General features: G+C 45.2%; 1 protein-coding gene across 2 annotated transcripts in view; it reads right to left on the reverse strand.

The window, feature by feature from the left end:
- Window positions 1-24967, reverse strand: part of TBC1D22B (TBC1 domain family member 22B) — a 92824-nt gene that overhangs the window by 16509 nt on the left and 51348 nt on the right. For both annotated transcript variants that reach the window (XR_012750158.1, XM_075333710.1), the window contains exons 6-12: window positions 16802-16930; window positions 16335-16400; window positions 15181-15295; window positions 11891-11997; window positions 10507-10582; window positions 9730-9857; window positions 9329-9424 (exon numbers count right to left, since the gene is read on the reverse strand). Coding sequence is in view for 1 of the 2 variants with exons in the window: in XM_075333710.1 (XP_075189825.1) it covers window positions 9329-9424; window positions 9730-9857; window positions 10507-10582; window positions 11891-11997; window positions 15181-15295; window positions 16335-16400; window positions 16802-16930 (717 nt within the window). In the remaining variant the exon portion in view is untranslated. The remainder of the gene's footprint in view (window positions 1-9328; window positions 9425-9729; window positions 9858-10506; window positions 10583-11890; window positions 11998-15180; window positions 15296-16334; window positions 16401-16801; window positions 16931-24967) is intronic.

Genomic DNA, 24967 nt, shown 5'->3' on the forward strand with positions numbered 1-24967 from the left:
TCAAAACACACATTATATAGTAACGCATTTTCACGCTCCTTCATGTGACTGATCACATGACCTGGAAGGTCCTTCAGTTTGCCAGGACATGCAGCATCTGAACAACTTTAGAAATGTTCAGGTCCTTGTAGCTTTGAAAAACATTGGACTATTCTGAAGTGGCTTCTATGAGCCCTGACCTAAATCTTATTGAGCATCTTTGGAAGGACCTGAAACATGCCATCTGGAAAAGGCAATCTTCAAACATGAGACAACTGGAGCAGTTTGGTCTTGAGGAGTGGCCAAAATACCTGTCGAGAGGGGCAGAAGTCTCATTGACAGTTACAGGAATCGTTTGATTGCAGTGATTGCCTCAAAAGGTTGTGCAACAAAATATTAAGTTAAGGGTACCGTCATTTCTGCCTAGGCCGATTTCATGAGTTTTATTTTTTAAAAATTCTGTGGAAGCTGATGTCTGACTTTCATTTGTTCATTTTTATAATTTTTTTTTTTATATATTATTACTTTTGTCAGATTCTAGTTATTTCTGTGACCATTGTGGGTTTTTCTTTCATTAAACGAGGGGTACCAACAATTTTGACCCCGTGTGTATACGGGAGCAGCAGATGATCCTCCCTTTCATTTCCCCTTGATTTGCCCAGTGGTCAGGCAAAGATCCCGAGATTGCTGATTAGCTGAGTGCATTAACGAGATGATGTACTTGGTCATCAACATCAAGGAACTAGTGGGACTGATCTCTGTGCTCAGTGCTCTTACCCTTCACGACCATGCGACTTTTCGCTTTTGTTTTTATTTCCCCTTCTTCCAAGACATATAGCTTTTTTATGTCGGCATAGCCATATACTGGCTTTTTTTTGTGTGACAACTTGTACTTTTTAATGACACCGTCCATTTTATCATGTGAAGTAATGGAAAGCGGTGAAAAAGATTCCAAACTCGGTGAAATACTGGAAGCAGTGCCATTATTTGGGGTTTTTATTCACAGCGTTCTTTATACCATAAAAATGACCCAGATATACTATTCTCCAGGTCAGTATGGTCACAAGGATAAAAAACATGCATAATGTGTTTTTGTTGTTTTATATTTAAGTCGTGAAAAAAATTCAGAAAAAAACCAACAAATAAATAAATAAATAAATAAAACCCAACAATGTGAACAATTTTAGGTTGATGTGGCGGTTGGATGGCTTGTTTTTTTGCGCCTTGGGACAACTTTACTATGGGGGTTTACTATTTGGGGTTAGATAAGATGCTTTGATTGGATTTTTTTGTGCTGTTGCTGCGGCTGAAAAAACACAATTCTGTTTTGATTTGTTTTTTCATTAAGACATTTAGTGATCGGATTAATTAATTTGATATTTTGGTGAGTAATTAATGGAAATCTACTTCCACTGACTGCTCTATATGAGCACTTATCCAGTCATTTGCATTCATTGAAGATGTGAGAATGGATTTCCTTGCAGGCCATCTGCAATCCAGAGGCTATTGGTTGGGCCTCATGGGCACTGTCCTATCCTTTAGTCATATCCATTTGATCATTAAAAGGAGAGAGCCGTTGCTGAGCCGCCAATCACCGCCAGTCTCTCCCCCCACCTTCGGACTACATGTGCAATGAACAGGAAGTGAGTAGCAGCCGCAGCGTCACTTCCTATTGATTAAAGAAGTTGTCCACTACACAGCATAGTGGCCACACATCGATGTAAAGCTCAGAAGAAGGGAATTTTGTTTATTTACCGTAAATTCCTTTTCTTCTAGCTCCAATTGGGAGACCCAGACAATTGGGTGTATAGCTTCTGCCTCCGGAGGCCACACAAAGTATTACACTTAAAAGTGTAAAGCCCCTCCCCTTCTGCCTATACACCTTCTGCCTATACACCCCCCCGTGCATCACGGGCTCCTCAGTTTTGGTGCAAAAGCAGGAAGGAGGAAACTTATAAATTGGTCTAAAGTAAATTCAATCCGAAGGAAGTTCGGAAAACTGAAAACCATTTCAACATGAACAACATGTGTACACAAAGAACAACAGCCCGAAGGGAACAGGGGCGGGTGCTGGGTCTCCCAATTGGAGCTAGAAGAAAAGGAATTTACGGTAAGTAAACAAAATTCCCTTCTTCTTTGTCGCTCCATTGGGAGACCCAGACAATTGGGACGTCCAAAAGCAGTCCCTGGGTGGGTAAAATAATACCTCGTAATAGAGCCGTAAAACGGCCCCTTCCTACAGGTGGGCAACCGCCGCCTGAAGGACTCGCCTACCTAGGCTGGCATCTGCCGAAGCATAGGTATGCACCTGATAGTGTTTCGTGAAAGTGTGCAGGCTCGACCAGGTAGCCGCCTGACACACCTGCTGAGCCGTAGCCTGGTGCCGCAAAGCCCAGGACGCACCCACGTCTCTGGTAGAATGGGCCTTCAGCCCTGAGGGAACCGGAAGCCCAGAAGAACGGTAGGCTTCGAGAATTGGTTCCTTGATCCACCGAGCCAGGGTTGATTTGGAAGCCTGTGACCCTTTACGTTGGCCAGCGACAAGGACAAAGAGTGCTTCCGAGCGGCGCAGGGGCGCCGTACGAGAAATGTAGAGTCTGAGTGCTCTCACCAGATCTAACAAGTGCAAATCCTTTTCACATTGGTGAACTGGATGAGGACAAAAAGAAGGTAAGGAGATATCCTGATTGAGATGAAAGGGGGATACCACCTTAGGGAGAAATTCCGGAACCGGACGCAGAACCACCTTGTCCTGGTGAAACACCAGGAAATGAGCTTTGCATGACAGCGCTGCTAGCTCAGACACTCTCCGAAGTGATGTGACTGCTACTAGGAAGACCACTTTCTGCGAAAGGCGTGAAAGAGAAATATCCTTCATTGGCTCGAAGGGTGGTTTCTGAAGAGCCATCAGCACCCTGTTCAGATCCCAGGGTTCTAACGGACGCTTGTAAGGAGGGACTATGTGACAAACCCCCTGCAGGAACGTGCGTACCTGTGGAAGTCTGGCTAGGCGCTTCTGAAAAAACACAGAGAGCGCTGAGACTTGTCCCTTAAGGGAGCCGAGCGACAAACCCTTTTCCAATCCGGATTGAAGGAAGGAAAGAAAAGTGGGCAAGGCAAATGGCCAGGGAGTAAAACCCTAATCAGAGCACTAGGATAAGAATATCCTCCACGTCCTGTGGTAGATCTACAATGAGGGTAGGTGGAACCTGCCGGTAGTATAGCCGCACATGAGGTACAGGTTGCAAAGTAAGCCTGTGCTTTGGCACCCTTGCTTTTTGCGGACGACATGCTGTTGTCTCCTCTGAGTACAATCCGGGAGGGTATATAGCCAAAAACCAACAGTGCGACCGTACAGAGTAAATGTATAGCATATAAGCATATATATATATACACTTCGGCACCCAGGGGGGCCAGCACCTAGAAACAGGTGCGGCTTACCGACCGCCCAAAGCGGTTGTGTGACCACCAGATTCCCTGCCTGGGCCTCCCAGAGCCGTGTTGTCTCTCCTCTCCAGCTTCAGAAGTGCTGACAGGAATGGCTGCCGGGGTTCTGTGAGGAGGAGGGGGCCGTGGGCGTGCCCTAGAAAGTGCGGGAATCTGGTGCCCCACGGTGCTCAGTGAGGGGGGAGGAGGATACAAAGTATGCTCCAGCCCTCAGCGCTGACGTCCAGTGCAGCGTCCCTCCCTTCCCCTGACTGGCAGGCCCGGGGGCGGGAATATGCGGTACTAGGCCGCAGAAGCCGGGGACTAAAGTTATAAGCGCGGCCGGCAAACAAGCGCGGTCAGCGCGGTAGTCCCGGCGCACTAACACACCCAGCAGTGCTGCAGCGTGTATGACACAAGCGCTCTATGCGCCGTCCCCAAGGGGACACAGAGTACCTCACAGTAGCAGGGCCTTGTCCCTGACGATACCCAGCTCCTGTCCAGCAGATTCCCCAGGGGCTGCGGAAGGAGCACGGTCCCAGTGCCTGGAGACCGATTAGGATCCCACTTCACCCAGAGCCCTTAAGGGATGGGGAAGGAAAACAGCATGTGGCTCCTGCCTATGTACCCGCAATGGGTACCTCAACCTTAACAGCACCGCCGACCAGAGTGGGGTGAGAAGGGAGCATGCCGGGGGCCCTGTTATGGGCCCTCTTTTCTTCCATCCGATATAGTCAGCAGCTGCTGCTGACTAAATTGTGGAGCTATGCGTGCATGTGTGCCTCCTTCGCACAAAGCATAAAAACTGAGGAGCCCGTGATGCACGGGGGGGTGTATAGGCAGAAGGGGAGGGGCTTTACACTTTTAAGTGTAATACTTTGTGTGGCCTCCGGAGGCAGAAGCTATACACCCAATTGTCTGGGTCTCCCAATGGAGCGACAAAGAAAGAAGACTTTTCTCCAATACCTTGTGTAGTCAATTGTGCCTCTGAGTGATGCTATTGTGGTCCGCTCATCCTCATCACGTGACCCCCGGGCTCCGTGACCTCTGAGATCCGGTGGTGTAACGTCAACTCCTAGTTGATCCAACATCACCGAGGCCGGCTCCAGTCTCCCTCAGTGACTGGGCTGTGGGTAGAGTTTCACTGCTCATCACAACCCAGCATCTTGTGTGCTCTCTCCTTCACTGCAGAGCGCCGCAAGCAGGAGCGATACTGGGCTGTAACGAGCGGTGAAACTCCACCTACAGCCAAGTCACTCAGGAAGACTTGGACGTGAGGGTCGCATGACGTCTCAATGTCACATAAGCCCTGAACCATGACTACTGACAGCACTGGAATGGCGCCAGAACGAGAGGTGGGGTCTTTTATTTTAACTGAGGGAAACAAGTGGAACCAGAAGGGGTTGTACTAATAGTGGACAGCCCCTTTAACAAAATAAGTGTTTTCTGTATACTTTATATCATCATATGAACACACTGTGATATGCATAAGCCTTGTGACATTATGAAAAATTGCATTTGTGCTTGTATATGCAACTGTATTTTGTTCTTTAAATGGATAACATTTTTTCTATATGCATGTTTTTCTTAGAATCCACTTTACAGATGGGTAGTTGATAATCATTTTATAAAGCTAAATAAAAATTAGGGTTTTTTTTGTATACATATTATATATAACTAATCCCTCATTCATTAGTGTGCTATTTAGTTATTTTTTTTTCTATAATTATATTATATGCCAGAAGAGCAATCAATTATTACATTACTTATAATATGTCTACAATTTTTTATTTATCCTAAAGTCCCTCAAATTTTGTAGTTTTTTTTCATCTGCTTTAAAGGGGTTCTCCACTACTCAGACAACCCCTTCTCAATCCATATGTTTTCCCTTTTTAAAATAAGAAAACTTGTACTCACTTCCAGTGCCGTTGAAGTAGTGTTGGCACCGTCTTTCCTGGGATTGATTACCAGTGCGATGTCACACGATCCCTGGGCTGCTTCACCCTCCTCACCTTTGGCTTACATCGGGAGGAAGTGAACGCGGCTACTTTACCACTTTCTCTGGAAGTATGGGATATATACAGAGGCGGGAAAGGTGAAGAGACAGCTGATTGGCCAGGGATGACATGACGTATCACTGTTAAGGGATTCTGCAAATCAAAAAATCTGTGGAGCCTCTGTTAGGAGTCTCAACACAGAAACCAGCCAGATATGCCTCCGGGAAGGACCCACCCAAGGAGTGGCTCTTTTTAGGAGACCACCATAACCACCATATTAAGTGGCCCTTAAGTGTGGATGGATACCTGGCCTTGGTATTTCCCTTATCATATCTTTAAACTTGTCAAAAAGTTGGATATTGACTAAAAGGGCCACTTAATATGGTGGTCTCCTAAAAAGATCCACTCCTTGGCTGGGTCCTTCCCGGAGGGATATCTGGCTGGTTTCTGTGTTGAGACTCCTAACAGAGGCTTCACAGACATTTTTGATTTGCATATTTCCCAGGGGGCAATGTACCTAGGATTTCACTGTGTTGAGCGCCTTTGCTGGCTGTCGGCAGTGTTTTCTCTGACTGGTCTTCCCGAGATCAGTGATGGTTTTGTCTTGTTACGGGATTCTGGAAGAGACCGTGCCGACACCACTGCAATGGCGCCTCCACCCAAGGGGAGTATTAAAAAGGGGAACATATGGATTGCGTTTGGGGGCAACCCCCTTTAAATATATCAGCAGGAATATATATCAGCACAAATGTCTGATAGTTTTCTAAAGTGTATGAATGTAGAGTTCAAGCAGTTTAGTTTACTGAGCATTGCCTGGACTGAATATAAGTACACCCACTTCTCAGCGGAGGTCAGGATTAGGAGTCTGCAGGTTTTCGCCCCTAAATATAAACAGGGACGTTCTTGATAACAGTTATTTAGACAAAATACTTTATAAAGTGGGATGACTTTTAATTACAAGCACTTTTAATTACTTAATTAACCTTTTCCCCACTTGGTGATTTTCCGTTTTTGCGCTTTTGTTTTTCCCATTCGTTCTTCAAAGTTCCAAGTGAGGTGAAATTGCACAAAAAAAGAAAAATCGCTTTATTTTATTGAAGTAGTGAAAAAAAAATTAAATTACAAATTTGTAAAAAAAAAAAAAAAAAATAATTACATTTTCACTTGTGTCGCCATTTCTGAGACCTTTTTACATTTTATATTGACGGAGTTGTGCGAGGTATTGCTTTTCGTGCAGCAATCTGTCGATTCTATTGTTACCATTATAGAGTAGCTATAATGATTTGATCGTATCTTATTGCATTTTTTGAGGTGTTCTGGAGACTGAAAACCCGCAATTTCTGTGTTTACCAATCGGGTTAATCAATTTTATATTTTGATAAACTAGACTTTTATTGATGCGTTGGTACCAAATATATAGTATAATATATTCTATGTTTTCCTTTTTTTCATGGGGAAAAAGGAGTGTGATTTAACTTTTTATATTTTTCATGGTTTTTAAAAGCTTTTTTTTTTTTAATTATTTACTTTATTTTGATAGCCCCCTTAGGGGAACTGAACCTGCGATCGCTTATGCTAAATGCTGTAATATTGCATTATTGCAGTATATAGTGAAAAGACATTCTTCTATGAAGTCCACTCAAAGGCTGGGTTTCAAAAACGGATCAAGATGGCGGTGACTGGGGTCTTTAATAAGTCCCCTACTGCAATGACAATACCCAGCCAGGGAAAGCCATTGACCGTGTGCAACGATGGTCACGCTATCTAAATGTGACTGACAAACAGTTGCACTGGAGAGCAATCCGACTTCTGCATTTACAAGTACGCATGCGTGATCTGTAGAGCGCGCTCAGAGGCGTCTCCTCCTACCATGCAGATGCCAGCTGAAGAGATGCGCATGCGTGATGCGCTGAATCCACTGAGGCGGTATATGCAGAGTACGTTTAAAAGCGTCTTTACTCACTATGGAGACGCCTGAAGGGGCGCGCATGCGCGATACGCCCCGCGGCGATACAGCTCACATGAGAGGCGCGTCATTATGCGTCCCTCTTTACCATGGAGACGCTGTCTGAATGCGCACGCGCAATGCGCCCTACGACTAACTTTCTGAATATGGAGCTGGGGAAATGATTGATGGGATGCGCATGCGTTGAATATAGTGCGCTCCCTGATAAGTCCACTGATCTCTAGGGACACAAAACACAATTATCTTTATATATACATGGTGTTAAGGTCCCGAATTGAGTAAACAGACGGGCCTGAATGCATTTTGACTATGACAATGCTGAGTGCAGATATTGACCAATTAGATATAAATTAAGCAGTCACATGATTGAAAGAGGGTGGAACTTGGGCTATTAAAACCCCCATGCTTTAACCATGGTGTCTCATACCATTTTTTGACCCATGGGAAGCACATCATTGAAGGTAAGGGCTATGAGTCTGAATTTATATTTGGGAATGCTGTGTTGGACATTTTTTGGATTGACTGTTCCAATAGGGATGATATATGTGGGAACTGCCTTGAAGGGAGACACATGGAAATTTATCCAGATATGTATTCATTTTAAATGAGAGAGCCCCCTGTTGGGGCCCTAACTAGAATACATTTTAACTCTGATGAAAAAACTTTGTTCTAGGAGGCTATTACGCCCATGCTTTGAATCTCCTGATAAACTCCGTTTAATAAGGAGATGGAGGGAAACGCGTCGAGTTTCAAACATAATTATTGATTGATATAAGAGACATCTTAGGACCCCAAATCAGCAGATAAGTCATTTGAACATATCTGATTTGTCCCTCATTGTTGGTTAATGTAGCACTGTTATTTGATGCAGCAAATTATTGAGGGGCAGCTGCCGAGGAATGGGGGCATTGTTTAAATTAGAATGTACTCCATTGACAGGAAGGGTACAGCCTATTGAGGGATAGTTAGGAATTGAATTTAATAATTGCTTTTGACTTTAACATTCTGGGGTACTAACCTGAGATGTGTAGTTAGTGGGTTGACACTACCCAGAATTTAGGAGGAAGAGGTGTAACCTTACATTTACTATCTATTTAAATTGTATGCCCCAATAGGGAAACAAAAGGGAAAGCCGTCGAGGAATGGGGGCACCAGAAAAATAAAAGGTGTACTCCATTGACAGGCTGGAAAAGAGCTTAGGGACTAAGTACAAAATATCCATATACCCCTATAATCATCAGGGATACCTCTACTACTGTGTAAGGTTACCTTAAAGGTCCCCCCCTCTTATGGGAGATTGTGTAATAACACGTGTCAACCACTATATGGTGTGAATATATATATATATATATATATATATATATATATATATATGTATATGTATTGTGTAGGTTTTTTTTTGTTGAGTTTGTGCTTTTAAATAGTTCAATAAAAATGTGATTTTAGAAATAGGTATAATCTGTCATTAATGCATTTACAAGTAGCCAACTATGTGTTATAATTGGCATTTGCAGCATATGTTGCGGGCTAAACTCCTGAGCCTGCGCCATACACTGGGCCCCAACACATGACACTTATGTGTCGGGAAGGGGTAAACCTAATTAATATGTGATTCATTTACAGGCAGACAACTTCCAGCCATGTTATAATTGGCATCTGCAGCATATGTTGTGGGCTCAGAACCTGAGCTTGCTCCATACAAGGGACCCAACACATGACTCTATTATGTGTCGGGAAGGGGTAAACCTAATAAATATGTGATTCATTTACAAGCAGCCAACTGCCAGCTATGTGTTATAACTGGCATCTGCTGCACATGGTGCGGGCTCAGCACCTGAGCCTGCTCTATACATGAGGACTCAACTAATGACATATCATATGTAAGATGTGTCGGGACGGGGTAAAACTAATAAATACATGTGATGTATGTACATTATTAAATCATATTTCCAGTACTTACCTGAAAGTCTTCTTCATCTAGAATTTCTTTACGCCATTTAATTAGAAATGCAGCACAAACATAAAGGTGGAAATGAGAGAAACCTTCGGGTTCTGCCTGTGAACATGGCAAAATGAATATCGCATTACATACATGAAAACGTCCATTTTGCTTATTTATGGCATTGCTGATCTTTATGGAAATAATGTAAATCATTAAAGTAGCTTAACAATAAAATAGTTAAATACAGAACACAATTAACATGGGGTGGACTTCTGGTGGCTGCACCAGAGAATAAAGGCATTAGTGTAAGGGGGGAAAAAAGTAATTCCGGCTTACCAGATGCTGCTGCATCCTAACATTTTGATTAGCAAAACAAGCGAATGGAATTAAGGGTAGTACACCCATCAACATTGAAGTACCTGGTAAGTATCCCACAATCGTATCGTACATCTTAAAGGCAGTTCCCTCATCAAGAGATTGTTCATCCATCGAAAGGCAAATTGCAGGTATTCCACTTCATATTTCTGAAGATGGCTGTGTACTTGGCCTATTGTAACAGTGAGAAATAGCAAGGTGAGATGGAAGTACTGCCGAAATATAGATCTGCTAACAATCTATCACCACAGTCACCCTCTCCACCTAGTGTCAGCCATAGGTGCCCTCCCTACCAGTGTGCCAGCCGTCTAATAGTATGCCAATCACTGTCACTTCACACCAGTAGAGTGCCAGGTTCAAGTGCCCCACATCCCATAACAGTATCTGTCAACGATGACTCTACAATGAAGCCAGGCAAATATACTTCTCAAAACTATGGGGAGAGCAACAGCTCTCACTTCTCATACAATACCAGCCTCTCACTTCATATAACCCCAAACATTTCATTACAACCGGAAGATGATGCACTACATGACTTAACGTTACGCTGGTCATGTAGACTAGGCAAACCACCCAGCAGAATTGACAGTTCAGCCTGCCTTGTTTGAAGGTGATGGCAGTCATGACAATTAAATGGAGACTGGTGGTCAACCAGTAGGTTGTGATTGAGAATTCGGTTGCCATCAGACGTTCCTGAGTATGATGTTGGGGAAACCACTGGAAGAGTTTTTGGCCTTCCAACTACTGAGAGCCAATCTTTTTTTTAAAAGCATAAGGGCAAGTGTTATTATTACAAGTGACCAGCAATAATCTTAACAAACCATCAATTCGGCTCACAAGTTCTTCAAGGGCCTTCACGTTCTTCTGAATTCCAGGCTGTGCAAATGTGTAGTTATCCTTTGGGGGGGAAAAAACAAAAAACAAACAAACAATCTAGGTCAATCATGTGAACACACTTAAAGAAAGCCTGTCATCAGAAAATATCATATCATCCTGTAGCCATAAGTTATCCACTACTAGTTTTTATATTAAGATGAGCGCACTGTGGTGTAAAAATAAACAGATACCTACCTCATAGCCTACAGAAGACACGTGATGCCCCAGCCCAGATGAGAGAGCCAAGAGACTAACAAGGACAACAGTATAGAGGACCGTTGGAGGGGGATTAGGATTTGTTTAAATTTTGGTTCTAGTACTGCTATGGATCTGTTTTTAAAATGTCAGTAGTGGACAACCTCTTTAACGCCTTCCCAACATGTGATTTAATAGTATGTCACAGATTAGATCCCCATGTAGGGAGGCGGGCTCAAGAGCTGAGCCTGCATTACACCAGTTCGTACTGGCTGTTTTTGACCATGTGCACACACTGCATTTTGGGGGCAGTTTTGTCACAAATCTGCATGCCTAGCCTTGTGCCAGCGAAGTCAATGAGAATTCTGAAGTGTAGTGCACGTTGCTTATTTTTTCCTTGCAGATTTGATGTAGAAAATAACCTGCAGCATGCCAATTCTTGGTTTGTTTTTATCTGTGTTTTTCAGCCCTTCCAGCCATTGACTTCATTATGAAAATCACAAGGCAAAAATGCACCGCGCTTTTGTTGCGTTTTTCTGCCAGAAGATGCAGAAAATTTCTGCTCCAAATACTCAGCGTGTGCACATAGCCCAAATCTTCCTGTAACAAAAGCGGCCGGACAGCGCCATATCTGCTATTTAACAGGAGCTGTAAATCTCTGACAGCAGCATTTAAATAGCACGTTCACTGGCTCCCATTGACGATAACCGATGGGTTATCATGGCAGCCGAGGGGCTTCAGAAGGCCCTACGGCTGCCATCTTTATCCTCCTGCAAAGTTCATTCTGTGAAGAATGTCATTTTAACTATATACTGCAATACAGTTAGTATAATATGAGGAGACTAAAAAATAAAGTAATAGAAAAATATATAGACATTCACATTAACCCACTTTCCCCCCTTATGCATAATGAAATAATACAAACATATAAGCATATGCGGTTTTTCTGTACAATCCTAGCAATAATACATGGTGAATTGATATTATGCACAGAAAAATGAACTTTGAACATGTAAGAAGTGTAAAAGAAATCTGGATCAAGATAGCAGGAAATGCTAAAGGTTGTGATTGCTTCAATTAAAGACGTAATGAGCATTAACAAAGAAGAATAACAGTGTACTAATGGTATCATACCTGAATGCCATCTAGCAGCTTACTCATCGACCAGAAACTATCTGCTTCAATGTTCTTCAGCTTTTCTGGCAACAGCGTACTTACATCAAAGTTTTCAACATCGTCTTCTACAATCATGAACCAGAAGAAGAGAAAAAATATTTAGTGCATCGCATTTTTAGAGAATGTACGGTAAAAGAATTAAAAAAAGAGGCAGACAGATGTTACTTTAAAGAACACCGATTTTGTTCTGAGCCATTTTTCTCCTTTTTACTTAAATTCATGCATTGGCTAAAATCAATTTTGCAACAGGATTTTATTAAAAGTGTTGCTTGGATTAGCTTATACAGTCTCTGTGTAACTGTACATAGCAGGCAGCAGAATGAGCGAGTCTGTCGTTGAGCTTGTTCTGATGGTAGGGTTTGTAAGCCTTCATTTTTTATTCATCAATCGTGGTATTATGTGCTACTAAGTGCATCCATACTCTCATAGTAATATAAACCTTTTATTATGCAGATAGTATCACTTGATGTCTGCAGCTCTGATGTTCACTTCTCCTTCCTAGGCTTACTGTGTGGTATTACTACAAGTTCCATCATGCATTGCAGTAGCCTGTGAGAGAGCACTTTGTATGCCCCCTCCATTCTCCATCCAAGCTTATTGCCATAGAAACAGTCCTGACAAAGATATCGGGAGTTGGCCAGTGTCAGAGCAGGGGTGTGCTACCATGCTATGTGGGCTGACTAGCTAAGGGAACAAATGCCGTTGGACTAGTCCCTGCGCTTATTAGCATAAGATAAAAGATCTTTAGAAATACTTTTTTTTAAAAATTCCTTTATTTACGCTACTAGATACAGGGACGGTTAGGCAGGGATTAGCAATATGCACCCAGAACTGCTTATGGTGCTGGGTGCATATTGCACCTGACAGGTTCCCTTTAAAGGGAACCAATCACCAGGATTTTCACATATAAGCTAAAGCCAGTGCTATACTGGCACTATCAGGACGATTCTATACATACCTGTTATGGTCAGCACACGGATGTTTAGGTTTTGAAATCTAAGAAAGTGAAGTTTGTAAAATGAGCAGCTTCTTGAGTGATGGTTGCACTGGAGCAGATGATATATTCATAGTTATCCCCTCCCTCTGTTAGAATTAGCATAGGCATTATACAAATTACTCACTTTGTCTAGCGGGACCTGTGGTGAGGTCATACCCATGTGACCAGAAGGGGCGGAGCTTCAGCCACCAAAGCTGGATACCAGGTCACATGGGTATGACCTCACCACAGGTCCTGCTAGACAAAGTGAGGCGTTTGTATAATACTTATGCTAATTTTAACAGGGGGAGGGGATAACTATCAATATATTATCTGATCCTCAGCTGCTGTCACTCAAGAAGCTGCTCATTTTACAAACTTCACTTTCTTGAATTTCAAAACCTAAACATCTGAGCTGATCACTAATGGTATGTATAGAATCAGCCTGATAGTGCCAGTATAGCACTGGCTTTAGCTTATATACGAAAATCCTGGTGATTGGTTCCCTTTAAGGCAGTGCTTGAAAATAATGGTGGCCACTACCGATGGGCGAAAAGTAACTTTTCATTTGCAGATTATTCACAACAAATCCCAAAGTACTATTCCAGTATTCGTCATGAATAACAAAACACGTGTAACTCAATGGGGAACCCAAGCAATGAATACTGGAAAAGTACTTGTTATTCGGCAAGTATTATTCGAACAAGAATAGTTACTATTCGCCAATCTCTAGTGGCCACACAAAATATTGACACTTTGGGCGTGATTTGTCCATTTTGACCAGCAGTTTAGACATTATTGGCTGTATGTTGAGTTAGAGGACACACTGTTATACAAGGTGTACGCTGCGATATCGGTACCGAAATCGCAGCGTGTAAAGTACCCCTTAGTTACTACAACGCCGGGCAACGCTAAGTACTACAGCTAGTAATAATATATTTACAAAAATATGAGGAGTGTAATCACTTTTGTGTTATACTGTATATCTCCACATAAATATAATGACTGTGTTTTGGTTTGTAGCTTTTTGGGGGTCGGGAGCTTATTTTATTGGAATTTTTTTTCCTATGCAACTTAAAAAACACTTACAAAAATGCCCTTTAGGTTAGTTACAGTCATGGCCGAACTAGTTTGCACCCTTGAAATTGATCCAGAAAATGAAGTATTTTTCCCAGAAAATTATTACAATTACACATGTTTATTTCCTTTGTGTGATTTGTAACAACAATAAAAAAAACTAAGAAAAAAAGGCAAATTAGACAGAGTAATTGGACATAAAATATAATTTTTAATATTTTTCTTGGAGAAATACTTAATTTTCTGGAACAATTTCAAAGGTGCCAACTGCCATAACTGTATTCTGCATTACACATACCAAAAAGCTGAAGATCCTTCTAAAATAGGGCTTGTTTTAGCACAGATTTCTAAATAACACAATAGTTTCACATATGGTAAGTTCATTTGAAAGTATAAGCTTAAGGCCTAGGACACACAGCGAGAAAAATGGTGCGAGTGGAATGCGAAAAAAAACAAAACAAATCGCATTCCACTCGGACCAATATTACTCTATGCGGCAGCTCCCATGAGCGATTATTTTCTCAGCACTAATCGGACCGGGATGCGATCCTGTTCCACTTGCACCCATACAAGTCTATGGGGCGAGAGAACATCGCACTGCTCTTGCGGTACACCGGTGTAATGCGAGATCAGTGCGATTCTTGCATCAGCTGATAACGGAGGAGATAGGGAGATAAATCCCTCACGCCCCTCCACAGCGCCTGCCACCCCCTCCGCAGCTGTGGTCTGATCGCAAGATTGAACCACAGTCGCATGGCACTCGCATGACACTCGGCTGCCGCTGTGCTGTCAGCGTGAGCCGAGAGTCATGTGAGCAGTCGAACAAATCCCTGTGTGGCCTTGGCCTAAAGGGTATTCAAGATTGAAAATGATCCCCTAACCGCGGGATAGAGTATCTTTCTGATCACTGGGACTTTCACTAATCCCAAGAACCAGAGGCTCTGAAGACCCTCAAATGAATGGAGCACAGGTCGATCGTGCACACTGTCACTCCATTCACTCTTAGTGCGATTACCAGAAATAGCCTGGACAGAGCAGAACAGTGCCCGCTTTTCAAGATCAATGGGAGCCCCAGTGATTAGGAACATATTCTTCATCCCATGGATAGAGGATAAATTCAAACTTGAGCAAACCCCTTATCATAAAACATACAAGCATAGGAACACAAAGTGAAGGATATTTGGGGCATCCTCACCAACATGCTCAGTCAAAAACACCACAAAGAAGGGAGTGACCAGATCATTGATTCCCTGGACATAGCCGCTTGCAGGGTGCCTGATGGCCCAGATAAACAAGATTCTCTCAAAAATCTGTTATCAAAGGAATACAGAATAATGAAAATGTTTACTTTGGCAATACAAACATATACAAATCACTGAGAACAAATACAGCATATAACAGGTCATTTCCTAGTAATCCATGTGTTATAGTGTTACTTATTGTTCCAAATGATATTTAATCGATAAAGATTTTTTGTGAACATTTTCTTCACATGCATAGACTTAGACATGTACATTGCCAGTTGGGCCACGTTTGCTGGCAGCCATCTTATGTTTCCAGCCTTAGCGTCCATTTACATGAACCGACACGAGGCAATAAAAGACCTCTGATTAGTAAATATTTACAGATCGGCAGTCATTTCAAAGACTTTTTACACATGAGTGATCTCTAACAGAACATTTAGTGCCCGTAGACTGCCAGTGTTCTCAACGGTGGGAGTCGTGTTTATACTGGACGATGAGAAAAATGATTGTTACGCAATCTTAAAAAATACTTCACCCAATGAACTGGTTCATTGGGTGATTTGCAGCCTCTTTACATTGCAAGATAACCCCTCCGGTGTTTTTTTTTTTTTTCAATGTTTCACTATTGAAGTGGTATAAATAACATATGTTCCTTGCCTGTAGTAAACTACTTATCACTCGCTATCTTCTACTGTTCTAGGCAAGGCTCCATTTCTCTTCTTCTAGTTGTGACTAGTCGGATGGCTGTAGTATTTTCTGGAAGTTACTTCTCAATGTAAGTCTATGAAAGCCAAAAAGAGGCTCTCATAGACTTGCATTGAGAGCTTATGACCGTTATCTGTGATTGGTGGTCAGTAAGGAGTTGTGGTCACAAGATGGCAGGGTGGCGCCGGGAGGAACAGAAGAAGATGACGGCTGGTAAGTATTTTACTACGGGCATGGAACAGACATTTGTGATACCACTCCAGTGGTGATCTAAAAAAAAACAAGAGGGAGTGATGCTTTAAGTAACTTGTATCAAATAACGTGTGCCTTTTGTTTATGGAAGCCAAAAACCGTATGTGAATTATATAAATACAGTACAAGAAAAGTAGTTAACACTCACTTCTTGAACTAATGCTTGCTGAAACAATGGAATTAGAGGATTAGTCCGTGGTATGTCAATATGGATCTACAAGATAAAAGTACAGATATTACATAAGGGAATATTAAACATGGTAAAGAAATTGTAAAGGACATTCACAGTTATATAAAAGGGGTTAACAGGCGTGACCATGTGTAAGAGACACTTTTTATAATAGACTCTAGCATCAGAAAAATCTTACATAAACAAGTTAAAAGGCTTCTCTGACAACTCTCAGTTTTGTCTCGGGAAGTGAGAAAGGCTGATGTAGTATCGAGAGTTGTCTGCCAAGAGGTAACGTCATAGGCGCCTCTGACCTCCTAATGAGGAAGTGAAAGGCTCAAGACAACATTACAGCCTATTGCACAGACATGATCCTAAACGGTCTGTATGCAGTATGTGACATCAATGTGGGGGGCAGAGGTGGGAGGCGATTCACCATTTCGTACCTGCCGATAAGTGTCTTGATGATGCTCTTCATTCCGGGAATCATAATACTGTTCAATAAAACCAAAATATTCTGCACGTTTTCTCTCCAGAGTCATCTGGCGCCTGTCTTTATTGGCAGGAAGATATCCCTATGAAGGATAAAACATGTTGAGAACTCCAGCATGCTACCAATATAAAACAAAACAAAAACAACAAAAACTTTCAAAACAAACATAACACGTGCTATGTGAAATAAGAAGATTTTGGGTACTCACAGTAAAATCTTTATCTAAACCTTCATTGGGGGACACAGGAAACCATGGGTGTATGCTGCTGCCACTAAGAGGCTGGCACTATGCAAAAAACCTAACTCCACCTCAGCAGGTTACAACCCCAAATGGAACCAGCTAATCAGTTAGTGCGAAAACAGTAGGAGAAAAACAATAAGGCAGGAACATATATAAGGTGAAGTAGTTGAACCAACATGGGTGGGTGCTGAGAAAGATATTTTGTGAGTAACCAAAGTCTTCTTTTCTTTATCACTTCATTGGGGGACACAAGAAGCCATGGTATGTCCTAACGCAGTCCCAAAAGTGGGAGAAAACAGTAGGAAGCCTGACTCGGGCCCAAGCCTAGGCAACTGCTGCTTGCAGAACCTTCCTGTACCTAGGATGGCATCTGCCGAGGCAAGAGTGTGCACTCTGTAGAACTTGGAAAAGTATGCACAGAGGACCAGCTGTGATGCCAAGGCCTGATGTTGGACATCTCAGGAGGTCCCCACTGCACAGATAGAATGACCTGTGACCCTGAGTGGGGCCAACCTATCCTTTACTGGATAAGATTTCAAGATGGCAGATCAAATCCATCGAGCAATGGTGGCCTTGGAGGCGGGTTGCCCCCTGCAAAAGACATCAAGAATCATAAACAGGGAGTCCGAATGTCTGAAAGATACGGTCCTTTAACGATAGAGCTGGATAGCTCTGACAAGATCTATATTGTGGAAAAACCGCTCCAGAGGATGAGGAGATGTGTAGAATAAAATCCTCATTAAGATGGAAGTCAGAAACCACATTAGCAAAAAAGGATGGCACAGGGCGTAAAACCACCTTGGCCTGATGGAAAATTAGGAATGGAGAATGACAAGATAACATTGCGAGTTCTGAAACTCGCCTGATGGAGGTGATCGCCACCAGGAAGCCAACCTTCCAAGAGATAAAAGGGAGAGAAATCTCCCGAATGGGTTCAAAGGGAGGACCCTGAAGTGTCCAGAACCAAATTGAGATTCCATGGGTCAACAGGAAATGTAACAGGGGGCACAGAGTGAATCATGCCCTGTAGAAAAATCCTGATCTTAGAGCCAGATTCTTTTGGAAAAAATTGAGACTGCGGAGACCTGGCCTTTAAGTGAGCTAAGAGACAGACTGGACTTGATGCCAGACTAAAAGATAGCTAGTAGAGAGGGGAGCAAAAAAGATAAGAGAGTGACCTGATTAGCTTTACACCAGTGAAAAAAGGCCTTCCATGTGGAATGGTAGATACAACAGGAAGAGGATTTCCTCGCCTTGATCATGATCTGAATGACTTGATCAGTAAACCTCCTGTCTTTAAAACTGCAGCTTCAACAGCCATGGTGTTAAATTGAGAGAAAGTGAATTCTAGTCGAAGAGGGGACACTGGGAAAGAAGATGTGGATGGTCTAGAAGCTTCCAAGAAAAGTCTGCAAAAAGATTGATTATCTTTCCATACCTGGTTCTTTTGGGACAGTCTAGAGCTAAGAGGATGACTGACACTCCTTCCACCTTGTCCTTCTTAATGACCGAGAGGGAAAGAAATATGGAAGAGAGAACTGGGACCATGAAATTGCAAAAGCATCGAAGTCGAGCACATGAGGGTCGCGGGATAGAGAAAAAACAGAAGGATCTGGGGATTTTTTGTGGACACAATGAAATCTACGTCTGGTGTGCCTATACCTGCAAGGAAACACTTGCCTGCTGAGAGGCCTTTGTGGCTTAGGAAGTTGGTAGCCTAGTTGTCCAGTGCGAGGATGTGCAATGCTGAGAATTCCAGAATGTTCTGTTCGGCCACGATAGGATGAGGGCTACCTCTGACATGACTGTCGTGATCCAAGTGTCACCTAGGTGGTTGCTGTATACCATTGTGGCATTATCACACTGAATTCGGATTTGGTGGTCAGACAAAAGGTTCTGCCAATGAAGGAGAGGGAGAAATATGGCTCAGAGTTTCAAAATATTGATGGGAAGAGACAATTCTTGAACTTTCCAGTGACCCTGAACTGTGTAACTCCGAAACACTTCTCCCCAGCTGGGAAGGATGGCAGGGCCGTATTTGGGGTTTTTGCTGCCCTAGGCACTGTCAATGGTGGCGCCCCCTTCTGATCAGTCAGATTACAAGTATGTGCACACAGCTTTTTTTTTTTCCAGACAGATCCGCCCTATAACCCGCCCAAAAAACCCAAACTCTAAATATTAAAGAAATGAACTCATACACTGCAGTGTAAAACGACTTGCTGTCCATATGTTCAGTCTTTGGAGTTTTTTTAAGCGCGTCAGGTTTCCTCAGACATGAAGCGGCTGACAGTGACCGGTCCTTTATATGGCGCCTGCTGCTTGGATGCCGCTTACTAGTTGTGACCGGCCATTATATGGCGCCTGCTGCTTGGATGCCGCTTACTACCGTAGTTGTGACCGGTCCATTATATGGCGCCTGCTGCTTGGATGCCGCTTACTAGTTGTGACCGGCCATTATATGGCGCCTGCTGCTTGGATGCCGCTTACTAGTTCATTTAAAAAAATAAGTAAAATCCAGTAGCTAAAAGATGTTGGAAAAAACAACCAAGAAGCCACAGCAAAAAAAATAAATATTTGCTTCAGGATAAAATGACTGTCCTGAAGTGTTTTCTGTCTGAATAATTCCGGGGGTTCACAGACCACTACAAGACGTGTGCACATTCCCTGATAGAGCCCAGAGCCTTCAGATAGTAGTTAAGACCTCCATACACATTAACCTAAAGTTGTCTAAACCCGCCAATATCGACAGGTTCTGCTGATAGCCCAATGTGAACAGTGGCTCTCAATTCTGATTGTCAGGGGAATAAGGATCCAGAATGTCCAATTATGGAGTGTAGATCCTATTATCCTCTAAATGATAAGCTGCTGTCGGAGATGTCCAGCAGCGGCTCTAATAAAGAACACAGAAACACTTGGCAGAATGAGTGCTCCTGTATATGGGAGAGCCGAGCAAGATAGCTGCCGGCCTAAAAAAAGAGAATTTTGTTTACTTACCGTAAATTCTTTTTCTTGTAGTTCCAACATGGGAGACCCAAACCATGGGTGTATAGCTAGCGCCTCCGGAGGACACACAAAGTACTACACTCAAACGTGTAGCTCCTCCCTCCGGGCTATATACACTCCCTGGATGACAATCTATCCAGTTCAGTGCAAAAGCTGAAGGAGGACATCCACCCATAAGTAGAGATAGAGTAAAACTCGGCAAAACCAGAACTCTGTTTACTAACAACAGCCGGTGAAACACACGGAACAAAAAACTGCCAACAGGCAACAGGGAGGGTGCTGGGTCTCCCATGTCGGAACTACAAGAAAAAGAATTTACGGTAAGTAAACAAAATTCTCTTTCTTTATCGTTCCTTCCATGGGAGACCCAAACCATGGGACGTTCCAAAGCAGTCCATAGGTGGGAAATAAACCAAACTGAGAAGTAGGCAAAACCTAACTTCACAAATGGGCGACAGCCGCCTGAAGGATGCGTCTGCCCAAGCTCGCATCTGCCGAAGCATGAGCATGCACTTGGTAGTGCTTCGAAAAAGTGTGCAGACTGAATAAAGTGGCAGCCTGACACACCTGCTGAGCCGTAGCCTGGTGTCTGAAAGCCCAGGAGGCACCGACAGCTCTGGTCGAGTGCGCCTTAATCCCCGGCGGGGGAGGCACCTGAGAACACTGGTAGGCATCGGCGATAGCCGACCTAACCCAACGAGCTAGGGTCGGTTTAGAAGCAGAGAGACCCTTGCGCTGACCCGTGGTTAGCACAAAAAGTGAGGTGCACCGCCGAAAAACGGCGGTGCGTGACACATAGATTCGGAGCGCCCGCACCAAATCCAAGGTGTGCAACGCCTTCTCAAAGCGATGCACAGGGGCCGGACAAAGAGAGGGCAATGAAATGTCCTGGTTAAGGTGGAAGGAAGACACCACCTTAGGGAGAAAGTCCGGAGTCAGACGAAGAACCACCTTGTCTTGGTGAAACACCAAAAAGGGGGATTCCGAAGAAAGCGCAGCCAAATCAGAAACTCTCCTGAGAGAAGTTATGGCTACTAGAAAGACAACTTTCTGTGAAAGTCTAGACAAGGGAACCTCCCTGAGAGGCTCAAAAGGGGGTTTCTGTAAGGCCGTGAGGACCAGATTAAGGTCCCAGGGATCCAAGGGCCGCCGGTAAGGAGGGATGATGTGAGATGCGCCCTGCATGAAGGTGCGCACCTGAGCCAGTCGGGCGATACGCCGCTGGAACAATACCGACAAAGCAGACACCTGTCCCTTGAGGGAATTGAGGGACAGACCTAACTGTAGACCTGACTGTAGAAAAGACAGGATGGTCGGCAAGGAGAACGGCCAAGGAGCATGGCCGGAAGAGCGACACCAGGACAGGAAAATTCTCCAAGTCCTGTGGTAAATCTTGGCCGAGGAAGACTTCCGAGCCTGAGTCATGGTGGAGATGACCTCAGAGGGAATGCCTGAAGCCGTCAGGATACAGGACTCAAGAGCCACGCCGTCAATCTGAGAGCCGCAGAATTCTGGCGGAAGAACGGACCTTGAGAGAGAAGGTCTGGGCGGTCCGGGAGATGCCACGGCACCTCTACGGACAGGCGGAGCAGGTCTGGGTACCAAGCTCGCCTGGGCCAGTCCGGAGCAATGAGTATGACTCGACGGCCCTCCGTTCCGATCTTGCGCAGAACCCTGGGCAAGAGCGCTAGAGGGGGAAACACATAGGCCAGGCGGAACTGAGACCAATCTTGAACCAGTGCGTCTGCTGCGAAGGCTTGAGGATCGTGGGAGCGAGCCACGTAAACCGGAACCTTGTTGTTGTGCCGGGATGCCATTAGATCCACTTCCGGAGTGCCCCACTTGCGGCAGATCGATCTGAACACTGACGGATGCAGGGCCCACTCGCCGCCGTCCACGGTTTGACGGCTGAGATAATCGGCCTCCCAGTTTTCCACGCCTGGGATGTGGACTGCAGATATGGTGGACTTGAAGTCCTCCGTCCACTGGAGGATTCGTTGAACCTCCAACATCGCCAGACGGCTGTGAGTCCCGCCCTGGTGATTGATGTAGGCAACCGCTGTCGCGTTGTCCGACTGAACCCGAATGTGCTTGCCCGCCAACAGGTGGTGAAAGTCTAGGAGAGCTAGAAACACAGCTCTGATCTCCAGCACATTGATCGGGAGGGCTGATTCGGACGGAGTCCAAGTGCCCTGTGCTCGGTGATGGAGAAATACCGCTCCCCAACCGGAGAGGCTGGCATCCGTGGTGAGGATCACCCAGGACGGAGTCAGGAAGGAGCGTCCCTGTGACAGGGAGAGGGGCTGAAGCCACCACTGAAGGGAGTTCCTGGCCTGTGATGACAGAGCCACCAGCCTGTCCAAGGAAGAGATCCGCTTGTCCCAACAGCGGAGAATGTCCAGCTGCAAGGGACGCAGATGGAACTGGGCAAAGGGAACCGCTTCCATTGACGCCACCATCTGACCCAGTACCTGCATGAGGTGTCTGATGGAATGACGGCGGTGCCTCAGCAGAGAGCGCACCGCCAGACGAAGGGACTGCTGTTTGACTAAGGGCAACTTGACAAGTGCCGGCAGAGTCTCGAATTGCATCCCTAGGTACATAAGTACCTGGGTCGGGGTCAGAGTGGACTTGGGCAGGTTGACAAGCCACCCGAACTGAACTAGCGTGGCGACAGTGAGAGAGACACTCCGCTGGCAGTCTACACTTGATGAGGCCTTGACTAGAAGGTCGTCCAGGTAAGGAATCACTGCCAATCCCTGGAGGTGCAGGACCGCAACCACTGCTGCCATGACCTTGGTGAACACTCGAGGGGCCGTGGCTAAGCCAAAGGGAAGAGCCACGAACTGGAAATGTTCCTCTCCGATTGCAAAGCGTAGCCAACGCTGGTGTGAGACCGCAATAGGCACATGCAGATAGGCATCTCTGATGTCGATGGATGCCAGAAAATCTCCTTGGGTCATTGAGGCAATGACCGATCTCAGAGATTCCATGCGAAAGTGCCGCACCTGAACATGCTTGTTGAGAAGCTTGAGATCCAGGATGGGCCGGGAGGAACCGTCCTTCTTGGGGACTAGAAAGAGGTTTGAGTAGAAACCGCTGAACCGTTCCCGGGCGGGAACCGGAACAATTACCCCGTTGGCCTGCAGGGATGCCACGGCCTGAGAGAAGGCGGCGGCCTTGGAGCAAGGGGGTGTGGACAGAAAAAATCTGTTTGGCGGGCTGGAAGAAAATTCTATCCTGTAGCCGTGGGAGATAATATCCCGCACCCACTGATCGGTGACGTGTTGGAACCACACGACTCCAAAGTGGGAGAGCCTGCCACCGACCAAGGACGTTGCTGGCGCAGCCAGATAGTCAAGAGGAGGCTGCCTTAGTGGCAGCGGCTCCTCCGGTCTTTTGAGGACGCGGCTTTGCGCGCCAGTTCGATTTACGATCCTTGGCTGCGGTAGTGGACGCGGTCGAGGGCTTCGAGGATGACCAGTTAGAGGAACGAAAGGAACGAAACCTCGATTGGATCCTGCCCTGGACAGGTTTCCTGGCCTTAGTTTGAGGCAAGGAAGTACTCTTCCCGCCAGTAGCCTCCTTGATTATGTCATCCAGCTGTTCCCCAAACAGCCGGGACCCAGCAAAAGGGAGACTCGCAAGGTACTTTTTTGAGGAAGCGTCTGCTTTCCACTCTCGAAGCCACAAGATCCTGCGGATCGCGAGGGAGTTAGCGGAGGCCACCGCCGTGCGGTGAGAAGCCTCCAGGATGGCAGACATGGCGTAGGATGCAAAACCCGAAGCTTGAGAAGTTAAGGTCTCCAACTCAGGCATAGAGTCCCTGGTGAGGGAATGCATCTCCTCCAGAGAGGCAGAGACTGCCTTGAGAGCCCACACTGCCGCAAAAGACGGGGAGAACGAGGCTCCAGCCGCCTCATATACAGACTTGGCCAAAAGGTCAACCTGGCGGTCAGTGGGATCCTTAAGAGAAGTGCCATCAGCCACAGCCACGACTGTGCGGGCTGAGATTCTGGACACCGGAGGGTCTACCTTTGGGGACTGAGCCCATTCCTTAACCACCTCTGGTGGAAAAGGAAAACGGTCATCTGAACTACGCTTCGGAAAACGTTTGTCAGGACAGGCCCTGGGTTTGGTAACAGTGGCCTGAAAGCTGGAGTGGTTAAAAAACATACTTTTAGCTTTCTTAGGTGAGGTAAACTGGTGTATCTCTACCAGAGAGGCTTGTTCCTCAGACTCTGGTGGGTTGAGGTTCAGTACGGAGTTAATGGACGCAATCAAGTCACTAACATCCGCATCACCCTCAGACAAGTCAATGGGGTACATAGAGGTAGCGTCTGAGCCCACAGTAAACGAGTCCTTCTCGCCCTGCACCTCGGCACGTGAATCAGAGCCATGGGAAGAGGAAGGAGAAGGGTCCCTGCGTCTCCGTTTAGGGGGACGGGGTCCTGGGACATGCTCTGGGAGCTCTGCAGAGCTAGGAGCAGCCGAAGCACCCTGAGAAGGGGGCTGATGCATGGACAGCAGTGTCCGGGACAGCTGCCCCATGGAGTCGGCAAAAGACTTGGAAATAGCTTGTGAAAAGGATGCTACCCAAGCCGGGGGTTCAGCCACCGGGGCCAAAGCAGGCGGAGGGACCCCTGCGGAGGCTCCAGGCTGAGACACAACCATGTTAGCACAGGCATCACAATGTGGGTATGTGCTTGGCTCTGGCAGAATGAGCTTACAAGCAGTGCATATAGCGTACATGTTTGCAGCCTTGCTCCTAGTGACAGACATGCTGCTGAGGTGGAGGCTCTGCAGCCAGAATACACTCCTGTAGAATGCCTGAGAGTGTAATAAAAGTCCACAACCAGAGGTTGTGGCTTACCA

The sequence above is a fragment of the Anomaloglossus baeobatrachus genome, chromosome 2 (genome assembly GCF_048569485.1).
Source record: "Anomaloglossus baeobatrachus isolate aAnoBae1 chromosome 2, aAnoBae1.hap1, whole genome shotgun sequence".
NCBI lineage: Eukaryota > Metazoa > Chordata > Amphibia > Anura > Aromobatidae > Anomaloglossus > Anomaloglossus baeobatrachus.